A 16,031-nucleotide genomic window follows, 5' to 3' on the forward strand; every position below is an offset into this window, starting at 1 on the left:
ATGGAAAATGAAAGTAAGCAAGAAAGACCGTAATATTAAGGAGGATACCAAAAGCTTCTTCAGATACATAAAGTGTAAAGCTGCTGGGAAATGATACTGGAGAGGTAGTACCGGGGGAGAATGAAATAGCAGATGAACTGAATAAGTATTTTGCATCAGTCTTCACTATGGAAGACACTAGCAGTATGGTGGAAGTTTCAGGTGTCGGGGGCATGAAGTGTGTGAAGTTATCATAACTAGAGAGAAGGTTCTTGGGAAACTGAAAGGTCTGAAGGTACCTGGACTAAATAGTGTACATCCCAGTGCTCTGAAGGAGGTGGCTAAAGAGATCGTGGAGGCATTAGTAATGAACTTGCAAAAATCTCTAGATTCTGGAATGGTTTCAAAAGACTGGAAAATTGCAAATGTCACTCCACTCTTCAAGAAGGGAGAGAGGCAGAAGAAAGGAAACTATAGGCCGGTTAGTCTGACCTCAGTTGTTGGGAAGATGTTGGTGTTGATTAATAAGAATGCGGTCTCAGGGTACTTGGAGGCACATGATAAAATAGGCCGTTTTCAGCATGGTTTCCTCGAGAGAAAATCTTGCCTTACAAATCTGTTGGAATTCTTTGAAGAAGTAACAAGCAGGATAGACAAAGTAGAATTGGTTGATGCTGTGTACTTGGATTTTCAGAAAGTCTATGACAAGATGTCACATGTGAAGCCGCTTAACAAGCTATGAGCCCATAGTAATACAGGAAAGATTCTAGCATGGATAAAGCAGTGGCTGATTGGCAGGAGCCAAAGAGTGGCAATAAAGGGAGACTTTTCTGACTAGCTGCTGGTGACTAGTGGTGTTCCACAGGGGTCTCTGTTGGGACAGATTCTTTTTACGTTACATGTCAATGATTCAAATAATGGAATTACGAGAAAATATGCAGATGCTGGAAATCCAAGCAAAACACTCAAAATGCTGGTGGAACTCAGCAGGCCAGGCAGCATCAATGGAAAAGAGTACAGTCGATGTTTCAGACTGAGACCCTTCAGCAGGACTGGAGAAAAAAAGATGAGTCAGAGTTAGAAGGTGGGGGATGTGGTGGAGGAAGAAACACAAGATGATAGGTGAAACTGGGAGGGGGTAAGGGTGAAGTAAAGAGCTGGGAAGTTGATTCGTGGAAGAGATACAGGGTTGGAGAAGGGGGAATCTCATAGAGGACAGAAGGCATTGGAAGAAAGAAAGAGGGTGGAGCATCAGAGGGAGGTGATGGGCAGACAATGAGCTAAGGTGAGAGAGGGAAAAGGGGATGGGGAGTAGGGGGGGGCAGTCTGTTTACGGAAGTCCGAGAAATCCAACTTCATGTCATTAGATTGGAGGCTACCCAGACAGAATATAAGGTGTTGTTCCTGTAACCTGAGTGTGGCCTCATTGCAACAGTAGAAGAGGCCATGGACTGACATCGGAATGGAAATGGAATTGGAATTAAAATGGTTGGCCACTGGGAGATTCCACTTTTCTCCTAGTGTGGCCTCTGGTATATCGGTGTTTTCAACCTCTCAGTTCCCTCACTCCACACCTCCTACCCAAGATCTTCAAACCTGCCTATCCAGGTAGACCCATTGTTTCAGCTTGTTCTTGTCCCACTGAACTCATATCTGCATACATTAACTCAGTTTTATTTCCTGTGGTTCAGTCCTTTCCTACCTACATCAGTGACATTTCACATGCTCTTGATCTTTTCAATGATTCCAAGTTCCCTGGCCCCAAGCATCTTCTTTTCACCATGGATATCCAGTCCCTAATCACCTCCATCGCCCACCAAGAAGGCTTCAAAGCTGTCCGTTTTCTTTATGGACACCAGACCCAAGTGGTTCCCCACCACCACCACCACCATCTCTCCTTCCTTTAGCAGAACTTGTCTCACTCTCAATAATTTCTGCTTTGGCTCTTCCATCAAACAAAAGGTGTAGCCGTGGGTACTCGCATAAGTCCCAGCTATGCCTGCCTTTTTGTCGGCTACATGGAACAGTCTATGGTCCAAGCCTACACTGGTGTCACTCCCCCACTTTTCCTATGCTATATCGACGACTGCATTAGTACTGCTTCCTGCACCCATGCTGAGCTCGCCGACTTCATCAACTTTGTCTCCAACTTCCACCCTGCCTTCAAATTTACATGGTCCATTTCTGACACCTCCTATCCCTTTCTTGATCTCTCTGTCTCTATCTCTGGAGGCAGCTTATCCACTGATGTCTATTACAAACGCACCAACTCTCACAGCTACCTGGACTACACCTCTTCTCACCCTGTTACTTGTAAAAAGTGCCATCCCCTTCTCTCATTTGCTCCATCTCTGCCACATCTGCTGTCAGGATGAGGCTTTTCTTGCCAGAAGAAAGGAGATGTCCTCCATCTTCAAAGAAATGGACTTTCCTGCCTCCACCATCAATGCTGCCTTTAACCGCATCTCTTCCATTTTGCGCATGTCTGCCGTCACTCCATCCTCTTGTAACCCAACAAGGGATAAGGTTCCTCTTGTTCTCACTTAACCACCCTACCAACTTCCGCGTTGAGCACATAATCTGTAACTTCTGCCATCTCCATTGGGATCCTGCCACCAAGCATATCTTTCCCCAACTTTTTGTGTTCTGCAAAGCTTGCTCCCTACACAACTCCCTTGTCCATTCATCCCTCCCCACTGATCTCCTTCCTGGTACCAGTCTTTGCAAGCAAAACAAGTGCTACAGCTTCCCCTACACCACCTCCCTCACTACCATTCAGGGCCCCAAGCAGTCCTTCCAGGTTAGGCGATACTTCACCTGTGAGTCTGTTGGGGTCACCTATTGTATCCGGTGCTCCCAGTGTGGCCTCTTGTACATCGGTGAGACCTGACGTAGATTGGGAGATCGCTTCGCTGAACACCTACACTGCATCCGCCAGAAAATGCGGGATCTCCCAGTGGCCACCCATTTTAAATCCACTTCCCATTCCCATTCCAATATGTACATCTGTGGCCTCCTCTACTGTCACGATGAGGCCACACTCAGGTTGGAGGAACAACACCTTATATTCCGCCTGGGTAGCCTCCAACCTGATGGCATGAATATCGATTTCTTGAACTATTGATAATGGTTCGCCCCCCCATTCCCCATCCCCTTTTCCCTCTCTCAACGTAGCTCATTACCAGCCCCTCAGCTCCCTCTGCTGCTCCTCTCCCTTTTTCTTTTTTTTCTTTGCCTTCTGTCCTCTGTTATTAGATTCGCTCTCCTCCAGCCCTGTATCTCTTCCACCAATCAACTTCCCACTCTTTACTTCACCCCTCCCTCACCCAGTTTCACCTATCACCTTGTGTTTCTTATGCCTCTACCCCCACTTTCTAACTCTGACTCCTCATATCTTTTTTTCGCCAGTCTTTCCAAAGGGTCTTGTCCGGGAACATCAACTGTACTTTTTTTCCATAGATGCTGCCTGGCCTGCTGAGTTCCTCCTGCATTTTGTGTGTGTTGCTTGTATGATGGAATTGATGGCTTTGATTGATGATATGAAAATAGGCATGCATCCATGGCCACCTCTACTGTCACGATGAAGCTACACTCTGGTTGGAGGAGCAACACCTTATATTCCATCTGGACAGCCTCCAACCTAATGGCATAAACATCGATTTCTCAAACATCCAGTAATGCCCCCATCCCCCCTTCTCCCTTTCCCTCTCTGTGGTGCTCCTCCCCCCTTTCTTTCTTCCATGGCCTTCTGCCTCTTTCACCAATCAATCTCCCAGCTCTTTACTTCATCCATCCCCCTCCAGGTTTCACCCATCACCTTGTATTTCTCTCTCCCCTCCCTCCACCTTTTAAATCTACTCCCTAGCTTTTTCTCTCCAGTCCTGCTGAAGAGTTTCAGCCCGAAACATTGATTGTACTTTTTTCTATTGATGCCACCTGGTCTGCTGAGTTTCGCCAGCATTTTGTGTATGTTGCTTGAATTTCCAGCATCTGCAGATTTTCTCTTGTTTGTGTTTGGTTAAAGAAGCATTCAAGTTTTGCCTTGTCTATCTTGTCATGAAATTGAAACACTGCCTTAGTCTGGAGTAACACACACAAAATGCTGGAGGAACTCAGCAGGTGACGCTACATCTTTGGAGAAGAATAAACAGTTGATGTTTCAGGCTGAGACCCTTCATCAGGACTGAAACATTAACTGTTTATTCCTCTCCGCAAGTGCTGCTTGATCCGCTGAGTTTCTCCGCCATTTTGTGTGTGTTGTTCTGGATTTCCAGTATCTGCAGAATCTCTTGTTTTATCTCCGGAAAAGTACTGAATAACCTGATATTGACTAAACATATAACAACAACAAAATACAATACAGTTGGCCCTCCTTATACGGGAGGATGTGCATAGGTTACCGTGGATCGGGATCGAAAAAAAACCAGAATATCGGAACAGGTACATCCAGTATTGTTTCCACTTTATTTTGAATTGTGATCGTTTTCAGCAGCAGCTGCGTGCAGTGGGTCCTGAGCTCTGGCGGGTCCTAAAGTCCACCGCTCTGAGACAGGTTAAATAAGGGACTTGAGTATCCGCGGTGTTTGGTATCCGGGGTGGGGGGTGTCCCGGAACCAATCCCTCATGGAAAAGGAGGGCCGACTGTATAATCACTTATTTAAACTAATGTTATGAGTATTTTGGTGCCATATTCAGTACTTAAAATTTTAAAATAAAGAGTATGCCTTTATTAACAGGTTTTGTTACACTACCAAACATTAAGTGAACCATGTACAATCAGAAGACTGGTGAGTGTCCTGCACAAGAGTTCAGGGGAGGTGCTTAAGAAAAAACCAAAGTAAGTGGTGTTTTAAATTTACATCTTTGTTATTACTTCACTAAAACTGTTTCTTTTTTCTGGTGACCATATAAACTGTGTTCCTTTTGCTACATCTTAATAATTTACTCTAATAGTATTCATAAAGAAATGATATTATCCTGAATATCAATCATAAATTATTTGAACATTTAATCATTCTAAAGTGTGCAACTCTTTCAGCATCATTGCTAATAGCAGAACTGGGAATGGAATTTTTTTCACAGATTGGAGCCTAGGTTATGATGGAATAGTGGGCAGTTGGAATTATTGATGGAAGTTTTCATGTAGAGAAGTTCAAAACTTAAGTGATGCATTGAAATTAATTGATTTCACTTCATACTTGTGTCTGTATTGAATAATTCCTGGTAACAGCCATTTTACACAGTGGGTTTTGCAGTTCTGCATTGCTTGCTCATTAGGTCCCAAGTTATAGAAAGAAGCAGTTATCCACTTTGAGTAATTTTCAAAGAAACTACAGGATGTTTTGATTACCTGCATTGTTTTCTACTTTATAGAATTTGAACAAATTAATTAGTAGGATATTGCAATAAGAGTGCAGCAGGTTCTTGCTCAATTGCATCCTTCCTTTTGCGTAACAGTGTGCAAAAGTAAAAACATATTTGGCTTCCTTATGTCGTTGCCGGTCATGGCAGCATTGCACAGCTGAATGAATGCAGTTAGCAATGGTAAGTGACCTTTGCTTTAAAAGCAGATTAAATTGTTCGCCAAAATATTGGAGTTGAATTGAATTGAAAACTTAAAAGGATTCAATGCCTCAAAAGCTGATAGTTACTGATCTGCAAAACAAAATACTGGTAAATTATTTTCATATGGTTGTGAGATAAAGCTGCGATATTTGTGAAAGACTTTATTTCATCTGCCAAATTCAACAATGCTGTCCATACTATTACCAAAGCTTTTTACTGAGGCTGAACTTTTCATTGTTGTTGAAGCTCTGCATGGTCCCTGAGGTTAGTGTGTGCAAGTATCATCACAACTTAAAAAAATTATTGACAGCCAAATAGTAAATGCACCCTGTCTAGCTGTAAAATTTCTCACAGAATTTGTCTCTTACTGAGGAAGTTCAAAACTTCAAGATAAATCAGGCAAAGAACTGAGCAAGTGCTATAACATAATTTTAAGAAAAATAAAACTAATTAACTAAGCATACTTAACTAAAATGAACAAAGACCCTGTTCCTTGTGGATTCCCTGGAGTAGTGAAGAAGATTCAGTACTGTTTTGCTCACTACTATTGGATTCAGTGTTGGAGATTATTAAGGAAGCCCAGCATCTAACATCAGGACATCTGCATTTGTGCAGGCATCCTAGGGCCATCCACATTTGGAGGCACTTGTATAGGAAATGCTGCAGTTCTTCATGGAAAGGTCAGCACTTTTATCTCAGGACATGTTCAAAAAACATTTCCCTCCTCCTTTCCCATCAGCTAAGAATGCAAACACACTTTCCAGGTGAAGCAAGGATTTGGTGCTGATATTGTTTTGTTATAGTCACATGTACCAAGTTACAGTGACAAGCTTTTGTTTGCATGTCGTCTAGTCAGATGATGCCATACACAAGTATATTGAGGCAGTACAAAGGGAAACAGAATGTAGAATATAGTGCTACAACTACAGAGAACATGCAGTGCAGGTAAACAAATAAAGTGCAAGGGCCATGATAAGGTGATTGGGAGATCAAGACTTCATGCTCAGACTTCATTCAAAAGTCAGAAAACAACAGATAGAAGTTGTCCTTGACTATACTAGTATGTGCTTTCAAGCTTTTGTATCTTCTGGTCAACAGAAAAGGGAGAAGAGAACATGACCAGGGTGGGAGAGGTCCCTGATTATATTGGCTGATTTCCTGAGGCAACAGTAAATGTAGTCAGAATCAGTGGAGGGCAGGCTGCTGTGATGGACTAAGCTGTGCTCATAGCTCTCTATAGTTTCTCCTGCTATTAAACAGAGCAGTGGGCAGACCAAGTTGTGATGCTTTGTATAGTGCATCTGTAAAAGAAAATTAATAAGACTCATCAGGCCCATGCTGAATTTCCTTAGCCCTTTGAGGATGTAGAGGCATGAATCTGTCTTCTTGTCTATAGTGTCCATATGGCTAGACCAGGACAAGTTGGTGCTATTTGCACCCAGGAGCTTGAAGCTCTCGATATCACCTCCTCAGTACCATTGATACAAACAGGAGCGAGTACTCCACCCTGTCTCTCATAGTTTCAACATTGCCTTTCTATCTCTTTTTTTTGTTGTCAGTCATCTTGTTTCACTCTTTCTTAGCCAGCATCAAGAATACACTATATTCATTTTCCAGCCTGAACACAGATATCCCATGGGTTCTTTCCACCCTTCCCTTTTCTCTGTAATGTAAAATATGTTTGATTGCTAACTTTTCTTGGTTCTATAATCATAACATCCTGATCGTATCTTGTCCACAGATGCTGACTGAATATCTCCACCATTTTCTGTTTTATTTTTGAATCTGTTCAGCCAGATGAACTAATTAGGGATTGATGTTATTTGGATTTTTTTAAAAAAATCATCATTATAATAGTTTGCTAACAATATCTTTAGGAAGGAAATTAGTGTCTAGTTGCTAATCCTAACTGATTATCTGCCAGCTACTGCACTTGCCTCCACACATTATAGATCCATTGACCTTATTGGATCCAAGTGTGCAGGGGTAAATGTAACCACCTGCCAAGAACTACATTCATATTTATCATCAATGAAAGGCAACTTGGCTATTCCTCTGTAATGTTAATTTTGTAAGTTTATTGATGGAAGCAGAATGAGAGATCCCTTTTAAAAACATCTGAGGAAAGTGCAAGAAATATGATATGCCTGTACTACCACACTTACTGTCTCTGAGGCCCTCCATTGGTCAGGGTCAACGAGGGACGTTGTGTGCCAGCTGTCTAAGTGATATGCGAAGCTGTATAACATGGAAAGCAAGCTGTTTCCAATGCAACAGGCTCTCCCTCTCCACGCAGCTGATGAATCCATAGAAACAGCAAACACTGATACAACTTGGCACCAGCAACATCGCAGGAGTTGCCAGTTGTCATTGATCTCATCGTAGGACTGCCTTATTGAATCCAGCTCTGGATTTTTACTCTGGGTTTACACCCGAAACCTTCCCCATAAGTGGGTATATCTGCAAGGCAGCAGAAGCATGTATACTGGTTATATACTGGCAGGATATTCATTGTACAGCAAATAGAGACATTTTGTACCACTCAGCCCATGTCACAAAAAGAATTATAGAGTTATTCAGCATGGAAAACAGACCCTTCATCCGAATTTGTCCATGTGGGCTTAGTTGTCTATCTGAACTAGCTCCATTTCTCTGCATTAGGCCCATATTCCTCTAAGCCTTTATATCCACTTTTTCAAAGGTTTTTCAAACCATGTAATTGTACCCACTTATACAGCTCTGGCATCTCATTCCATATGTTTGCTGACTTGAGGCAAATTACGGTGAATAAATCCCCAGGGCCTGACAAGGTGTTCCTTCAATCCCTGTGGAAGTTAAGTGCAGAAATAGCCAGAGCCCTAGCAGAGGTATTTAAATCATCCTTAGCGACAAGTGAGGTTCTGGAGGATTGGAGAACAGCCAGTGTTGTTCCTCTGTTTAAGAAAGGCTCTAAAAATAAACTCCAAAAGTTATAGGCCGGTGAGCCTGACATCAGTAGTGGGGAAAATTATTGGAAGGTATTCTAAGGGACCGGATATATGACTATTTGGATAGACGTGGACTGATTAGGGATAGTCAGCATGTCTTGGTGCGTGGTAGTTTGTGTCTACAATCTTACGCATTTTTTCGAGGAAGTTACTTGGAAAGTTGATGAAAGCAAGGCCGCGGATGTTGTGTAAATGGACTTTAGCAAGACATTTGACAAGGTTCCATATGGGTCGATGGTCAAGAAGGTTCAGTCACTTGCATTCAAGATGAGGTAGCATATTGGATTAGACATTGACCTTGTGGGAGAAGCCAGAGAACGGTAGTAGATGATTGCTTCTTAGACTGGAGACTGATTAGTGGAGTGCAACAGGAATCAGTGCTAGACCTGTTCTGTTTGTCGTCTCTGTCAATGGTCTGGATGATAATGTGCTTAACTGGATCAGTAAATTTGCGGATGACACCAAGATTGAGGGTGTAGTGGACAGTGAGGAAGACTATTGTGGTTGCAGCGAAATCTGGACCGGCTGGAAAAAAGGTGTTGCACTTCGGTAAGACCAACCACGGTAGGTCTTACACAGTGAATGGTAGGGCACTGAGGAATGTGGTAGAACAAAGGATATGACAATGCAGGTCCATAATTCATCACAAGTGGCATCACAGGTTGAAAGGGTTGTAAAGAAAGCTTTTGGCACATGGGCTTTCCTAAATCAAAGTACTGAGTACAGACGATGGGATGTTATGTTGAAGTTGTATAAGACATTGTTGAGGCCTAATTGGAGGTTTGTTTGCAGTTTTGTTCACCTACCTACAGGAAAGATGTAAATAAGGTTAAAAGAGTACAGAGAACATTTACAAGGATCTGGAGGACCTGAGTGAAATGGAAAGATTGAGTAGGTTAGGACTTTATTTTTTTGGAACAAAGAAGATTGAGAGATGATTTGATAAAGGTATACCAAATTATAAGGGGTATAGATAGGGTAAATGCAAGCAGGCTTTTTCTAATGAGGTTGGGTGTGACTACAACTTGATGTCATGGGTTAAGGGTGAAAGGTGAAAAGTTTAGGGAAACGAGGGGAAATTTCTTCACTTGGAGTATGGAACAAGCTACCAATGCAAATGGTGTATGGGAGCTTAATTTCAATGTTTAAAAGAAGGTACATGGATGGTAGAGGTATGGAGGGCTATGGTTCGGTGCAGATCGATGGGAGTAGCAGTTTAAATGGCTTGCCAAGGGCTAGATGGACTGAAGGGCCTGTTTCTGCTGTACTTTTGTATGATTCTTTATCCACCACATTATGTGATGCCTTTTGGGTCTCTCTTAAATCTTTTCTCTCTCTCACCTGAAATCTAATTCCTCCAGTTTTAGATACCCCTACTTTTAGAAAAAGACTGATCTTCCACCTCATCTGTCCCCTTCATAAGTTTGAATCCCTCTATATATCACTAGGACTTAAGGTTCAGCTTTCATTAAAACAGATTTGAGTTTTTCATCCTTTGTGTGGTATTTTCACACATATTCTGTTCTAAACTCTAATGAAGCCATCAAATTAAGTGTATAAATTGCAAATAAACAGTGAGCAAATTGGTTTTGCTTACGCATGTGCAGTGTTTAGCTCCTTTGGTTCATAAAGTGTTAAGTTTTTAGTTGAAGGATGGTGGTTGCCAGAGCACCATTGTTCCAGTGCACCCTCGATACATTAGCTTTGACTGCAACATGCAATGGAAAAGGTTTGTGTAAATTGTCTTTTGAAATGTTGGAGGAAAATAATTTCCGAAGTCTTAAAACTCTTGATATAATATTGGTTGCCTGTTTATTGCCAGAATGCTTAATGATCTGGTGGTTATGCCTTTAAACTGTTTAGGCTCATATTATTTTTTGATTCATGAGCCAAGAGATCGTATTTCTGATTTCTTACTGTTTTCACATTTTGATTATGATATTCTTCAGATGTCTGACTAAAGGGCAGAATGCCCTGATCGAGCTACAGGCCCAGAGACCTGTTTCTTTGGAACTCTACAAAGACTTTAAAGAGTTGGGTCGTTTTATGTTACGTTATGGTGGCTCCACCATAGCAGCAGGAGTGGTCACTGAGGTAACTATTAATTGAAACTTAAGAATATGGTTTCTTTTTCTAAATCTTACAAACGTTAAAGTTTCATAAAATGGAAATTCAAGCTCATCCTAAGAAATGCTTCTTTTAAAAGTCTAATTGATAGAGCTCCTCATAGCTGCGGAAATTTTTGCATTTTATTTGCAAAGAAGTGCTTGAGGGGCATATTAGCATGCTGTCTTTTTCTTTTGGGTATCTATGACTGAATAGAATGTAGCTTAATACATGAAATTCTTGCATCTCTGCTATGGTTAGACAGCCTTACAGAAAGTATCGAACTCCAAATTGGTCAACTGAGAATCTGTTTTTTGTAAGATAGTTATAGTAATAGCAGGATTCAGAACTGTTGATGTTCATTTTAACAAATAAAGCTCTGGGTTGAATATCTGTAAGCCTATGTTAATTAATGCATTATATTTTACCCGCTGAACATTGACTTATTAGCCTCCCACAGAAGATGCTGGAGGAGCTTAGCAGGCAAGGCAGCATCTATGGAACTTTCAAAACGTTAACTGTACTTTTTTTCCTTAGATGCTGCCTGGCCTGTTGGGTTCCTCCAACATTTGTATGTTGCTTGGATTTCCAGCATCTGCAGATTTTCTCTTGTTTATGACTTACTAGCCTCAGCAGAATAAAAAACACAAAATGCTGGCAGAACTTAGCAGGCCAGACAGCATCTATGGGAGGAGGTAGTGATGACGTTTCGGGCCGAAACCCTTCTGAATCTCAGGAGATGAAGGGTTTCGGCCCGAAACATCGTCACTACCTCCTCCCATAGATGCTGTCTGGCCTGCTGAGTTCTGCCAGCATTTTGTGTATTTTATTTATTTCCAGCATCTGCAGATTCACTTGTGTAGCCTCAGCAGAATCTTGTTTTTTCCATTAAGTTTAAAGTCTTCTGATTTTTTTAATTTCTGAAATCTTTTGAATGCTTATTCTATATAAAACATAATTTGACATGTTTTAGGATAGACTTGTGTTAATATTTTCTTCTATTTTCTGACCTGGAGAAATACAACAGTTGTTGAGATTATATTCTATGAGCTTCAGCAGTAAGCCATATTTATATATTATATATACAAGTTTTTGCCTGATAACTTAAATGATTCTTATTTTATATGATTCTATAGAGTGAAAAGTCAATTTTTGTGCTTTTAAAAGAGAAATTATTAAGTAACCTAACTTTTTTATTTCAGTGAATTAGTATGAACTGTTTCCATTCTTTGTGTTGTTTAGTAAGCTACTAACAACAATTTCTTTTTTTATGCAGATAAAAGAATGATTGCAGAGAGGAATTTCCTAATACTCAACTTATCCTAATTAAGAATCAGGTCAATGTGACAAGGTCCCACAACTGTAAAGGATGTAGGAACTGTGGTTGGCAAAACAAAGTGCAATTTATAATAACCTAAAGTCGAACTCCAGTGAATGTGAATTTGCCCTTCTGCAATATTGTACTCAAGGAAGCAATTGACAGAATGGTCTTCTCAGTTTATTGACTCATACTGCCAGTGATACCTCCTCAAGCATAGCTGCACTGTGTCTGTGAAGCATCTGTGCAGCTCTGCAATTACTTTTCTTGATTTTTATCTGTATCCTGAACGTGTGCATAAAATGCATTAAAAAAAAGGATCAACTTATATTGGCTGCATGATGACCCACAGTTGACAAATACTACTTTGATTTGCCTGCCTCCTTTTTCTCTTTATGTGCCATGATTTATAACATATTTATGTGTTGATCTGCTGATGCTGACAGATTGACATTGACAGTACAGAGCTATTTACAACCTTGTTGGGTAAAATATTGATTTGCAGTACATTGGGAGATGTTGCACTCTAATTGCTCACTTTCATATCAGTAGAAAGTGTTCTAAATTTATTTATCAGGGTGCAAATAATTAAAGCTAGTTCTGAATAAAACATGGTTAAAGTAAAGCATTACCTCAAAAAACTTTTTATTTATTGCTTCTGAATGGATTGTGCAATTGTCTCAGTTTTTATCTGCCCGAAGTATTAACAGTTCTAGCTGCAAAAGGTTTAGTATTTTTTACATTATATAGTAGTTTCGTTTTGATGCAAATGTCCCTTTTTTTGATAATAGTGCTGATTCTAAGTACCTAAATAGTCATTCTTGTAGTTTGTTGTTCTAGTCTAGTACAGTAGACTTTTTTATAGCTCTTGAATTGACCAACCAAGAGCTCCTAAACTTTTAAGTAGCCATGTAAGGTGGCACTTTGCACACTGTTTAGGCACTTCTCGTTTTCCTGTATGATGCAGTGTTAAAAACCAGAATGTTTAAAAAATATTTTGGTGCTCCCCTTCTTGACAGATGGCTCATTCAGTTTGCCTTTTAGGTGAATCATCCAAACAGACTGTGTTCAAAATTTGATCCCAGAACTTGTTTTGAAAGAGGAAAAAGGAATTGTTTGATAGGGACTTGTATGCACTTCTGATTGCATTCTTTGTATAGAGTTATTGGGTGAAGAATGTACAGGTTTAGCTGTAATTGTTCATTGCCCAGATACCAATATGGACAAAAATACATTTAGGAATCTAATTATTTTGCTCAGAGAATAGTTAGAATCTGGAGTTCGCTGCCTGAGATGGTGGTAGAGGCCAGTCCTGTTGCAACATTTCAAAAGCATCTACTCAGCGCTCAAAAAAACCAAGTCATAGAAGACCATGTAGCAATGCAGGTAAATAGGGCCAGTCTGGATTTGTACAATTGTTAACGTGGAATTGGGCCGAAGGGCCTGTTTCTCTGCTGTGTACCTCTAACTCTCTGTGGCATTCATATGCAAGGAAACGAGAAAACCAGTTAAATGATATGATGTAAAAGTAGTGGAGAGGATTTTTGGAGTGCTGTCGATAGACAGTGGCTCAGTTTTCAGAATAGTTTTCTGAGAATTTTCTTAGTTTTCATATGTAGAGCAAACAAAGCACACAAAAAAAATCCCAGTGCAAGTAAACTAAACCCAGCAAACTGGCTAAGACTTAAAATGAGCTTTTTAACACATTGTTACACAAGATGATGGAAGAATAGCGAGAGAGGCTTCAAAAGCTTACTCTGCAGAAGCAAACCAGAAACTGCTCTACACTTAACACATTGTCATAGCAAAACTAAATATGGAATGTGAGCATGCAATAACACAGCAGATCAAAAAATTATAACCAGAGGTAAGGTTCTTCATTTGGCAGGATAGGCATTTTTTTGTCCATCCCGACTTAACTTTGGGTGGGTATGTTAGGCTTTGATCTTGAACACTGAACTCTGTATGGTGAAAGCACACCCTGAAAAAATATCACTAGGTAGGAAGCACCATGATTTTGACCTAGTAACAATAAGAGAATGATGTTTTATGTTGAGATAGTTGGTTAGATGTACTGTTTCTCAGGCCCTTTCTAGAAGAAAGCTACTGGTGACCAAATCTTTCTGAATTTCTGCACTGCATTCTGTAGAGAGCATACACTGCAGTCCTGAGGTGACATTGACAGGGGAGGTGGAAATCTAAGATGGTGAATGGAAAGCTGATCCTGCAGACTGCTCTGTCCTGATGGCATTCAGTTCCTTTGCAGATTCACTCAGTTTGGATTAGTGGAGATTATGCCACCACTGTAGTTTCTAAAAATCTGAAATCAGAGAAAAGCTAACAATACTTAGTAGTTCATAGGCTACAAAGTGGGAGAGGACTACCAGCCACACTGGTAGTGTTGCCAGCTGTGAGAGCATGTGAATGCTTGTTAATGGCAGATAATCTGCCAAAAGAAGATGAATTTACACATGCCAGGGGTAGTGATGGAGGCAGATCTGATAGCAACATGGAAGAGCTTTTCAACAGATACATGAATATGCAGGAAATGGAGGGTTGTGGATCTAATGCAGACAGAAGAGATTAAGAGTAATCTGTCATCAAGTTTGGTGCAGGTATCATGGGCTGTAGGCTCTAATCCTGTGCTGTATTTTTCTACTTTTTATGAATGAGAACAGTGGAGACTCAAAAACCAGCTTTATTCGATCTCTGTTCATTTATTTACAACTCCTATTGACAGATCATCTGTAATTAACAAGTCTTCACCGCCTCCCCTCAGTCAGCAATATTTATGTCATTTAATCTCTGCCTCTACCCTATCAAATGATTCTCTCCTCCTCTTCAAAATATGTTTGATTTCTAATATTTCCAACTTCTGAATAGAATCTACTTGAGGCATTAGCTCTGCTTGTCCCTCCCTGCCACCTGACTTGCTGACTGTTTCCAACACTTAGCATTTTTAAAATTTCGAACTTAATAGCTTTTTTTCCATTTTCAAGGTTAAGCCTCTTATTGGTTTTCTTACAACATGCTGTAAGCACTTTCTCAAGGCAGTGTTCTGTAGAACTCAGCCGGCTTGTTCAGTGATACACAAGAACTTCTGAAACTGAAACATGAACATCAGTTTGGCCATTGTGTCTGCTGCAGTCTTTTACCTTAGTGCCATTCCTGCACAAACCCATATTCAGTTGTCATGTACACAGTGTATCTGTAGAAGTTTTGAGAGAATCCTTATAATCAAGCTGGACTATTGCTTATTAATTACAGGTCCGCCTTCAGTATTATAATTCCAGGCAAACTCATCACCAAACTCCAAGGCCTTGGACTCAATAACTCCCTCTGCAACTGGATCCTCAACTTCGTGACCAAAAAATCGCAATCGGTAAGGATAGGCAGCAATATCTCAGACTTGATTATTCTAAACACTGCACTTCCACAAAGTTGCATCCTCTGCCCCCTACCCTTCTAACTATACACTCATGACTGTGTGGCCAGATGCTCCTTTAACAATCTCTACGTTTGCAGGTGATACCACTGTAGTGGGCCATGTCTCAAATTGTTGTTCGTCCTTCGGAGTCGAAGACGACCACGACTTCTGTCAGGTGGAGGGTTTGTGACTGTGGGTCCGAAGGTGACTGGTGAGGCCAATCCGGGCCCTGAAAGCTCGCCCACATGTGGGACACATGAGGATACATGCTGCAGTGGAAGAGGATGTAGTTCGAGCCTTGCGTTTCCTCTGCGCCTCTGCGGTGCGTCTAATTTCTGCTGCATACGCTCCTTTAGTGGTCCTGCTCCACCAGGTTGGGCGGTCCAGAGCAAGCAATTCCCAGTTACTGGGATTGACGTTGAGGTCTTTGAGGGACACTTTGAGGCAGTCTTTGAAACGTTTCTTCTGCTTTCCAACTGAGTGCTTGCCCTGGCTCAGCTCTCCATACAGCAGCTGTTTTGGTAGTTGACTGTCAGACATCCTGATGACATGGCCAGCCCATCTGGCTTGGGCTTTCTGTAGGAGGGTTTAGACGCTGTGGGTGCTAACCCGCTCCAGGACCTCCGTGTCTGGGACTTTGTCCTGCCAT

General features: G+C 41.1%; 1 protein-coding gene across 2 annotated transcripts in view; it reads left to right on the forward strand.

Moving 5' to 3' along the window:
- Nucleotides 1–12,324, forward strand: part of hbs1l (HBS1-like translational GTPase) — a 171,915-nt gene extending 159,591 nt beyond the window's left edge. For both annotated transcript variants that reach the window (XM_073056324.1, XM_073056325.1), the window contains 3 exons: nucleotides 4,716–4,816; nucleotides 10,481–10,625; nucleotides 11,914–12,324. In XM_073056324.1, coding sequence (XP_072912425.1) covers nucleotides 4,716–4,816; nucleotides 10,481–10,625; nucleotides 11,914–11,925 — 258 coding nt within the window. In that variant the 3' untranslated portion in view covers nucleotides 11,926–12,324. The remainder of the gene's footprint in view (nucleotides 1–4,715; nucleotides 4,817–10,480; nucleotides 10,626–11,913) is intronic.
- Nucleotides 12,325–16,031: the final 3,707 nt, after the last annotated feature.

The sequence above is a fragment of the Hemitrygon akajei genome, chromosome 9 (genome assembly GCF_048418815.1).
Source record: "Hemitrygon akajei chromosome 9, sHemAka1.3, whole genome shotgun sequence".
In the NCBI taxonomy this organism is placed as follows: Eukaryota; Metazoa; Chordata; class Chondrichthyes; order Myliobatiformes; family Dasyatidae; genus Hemitrygon; species Hemitrygon akajei.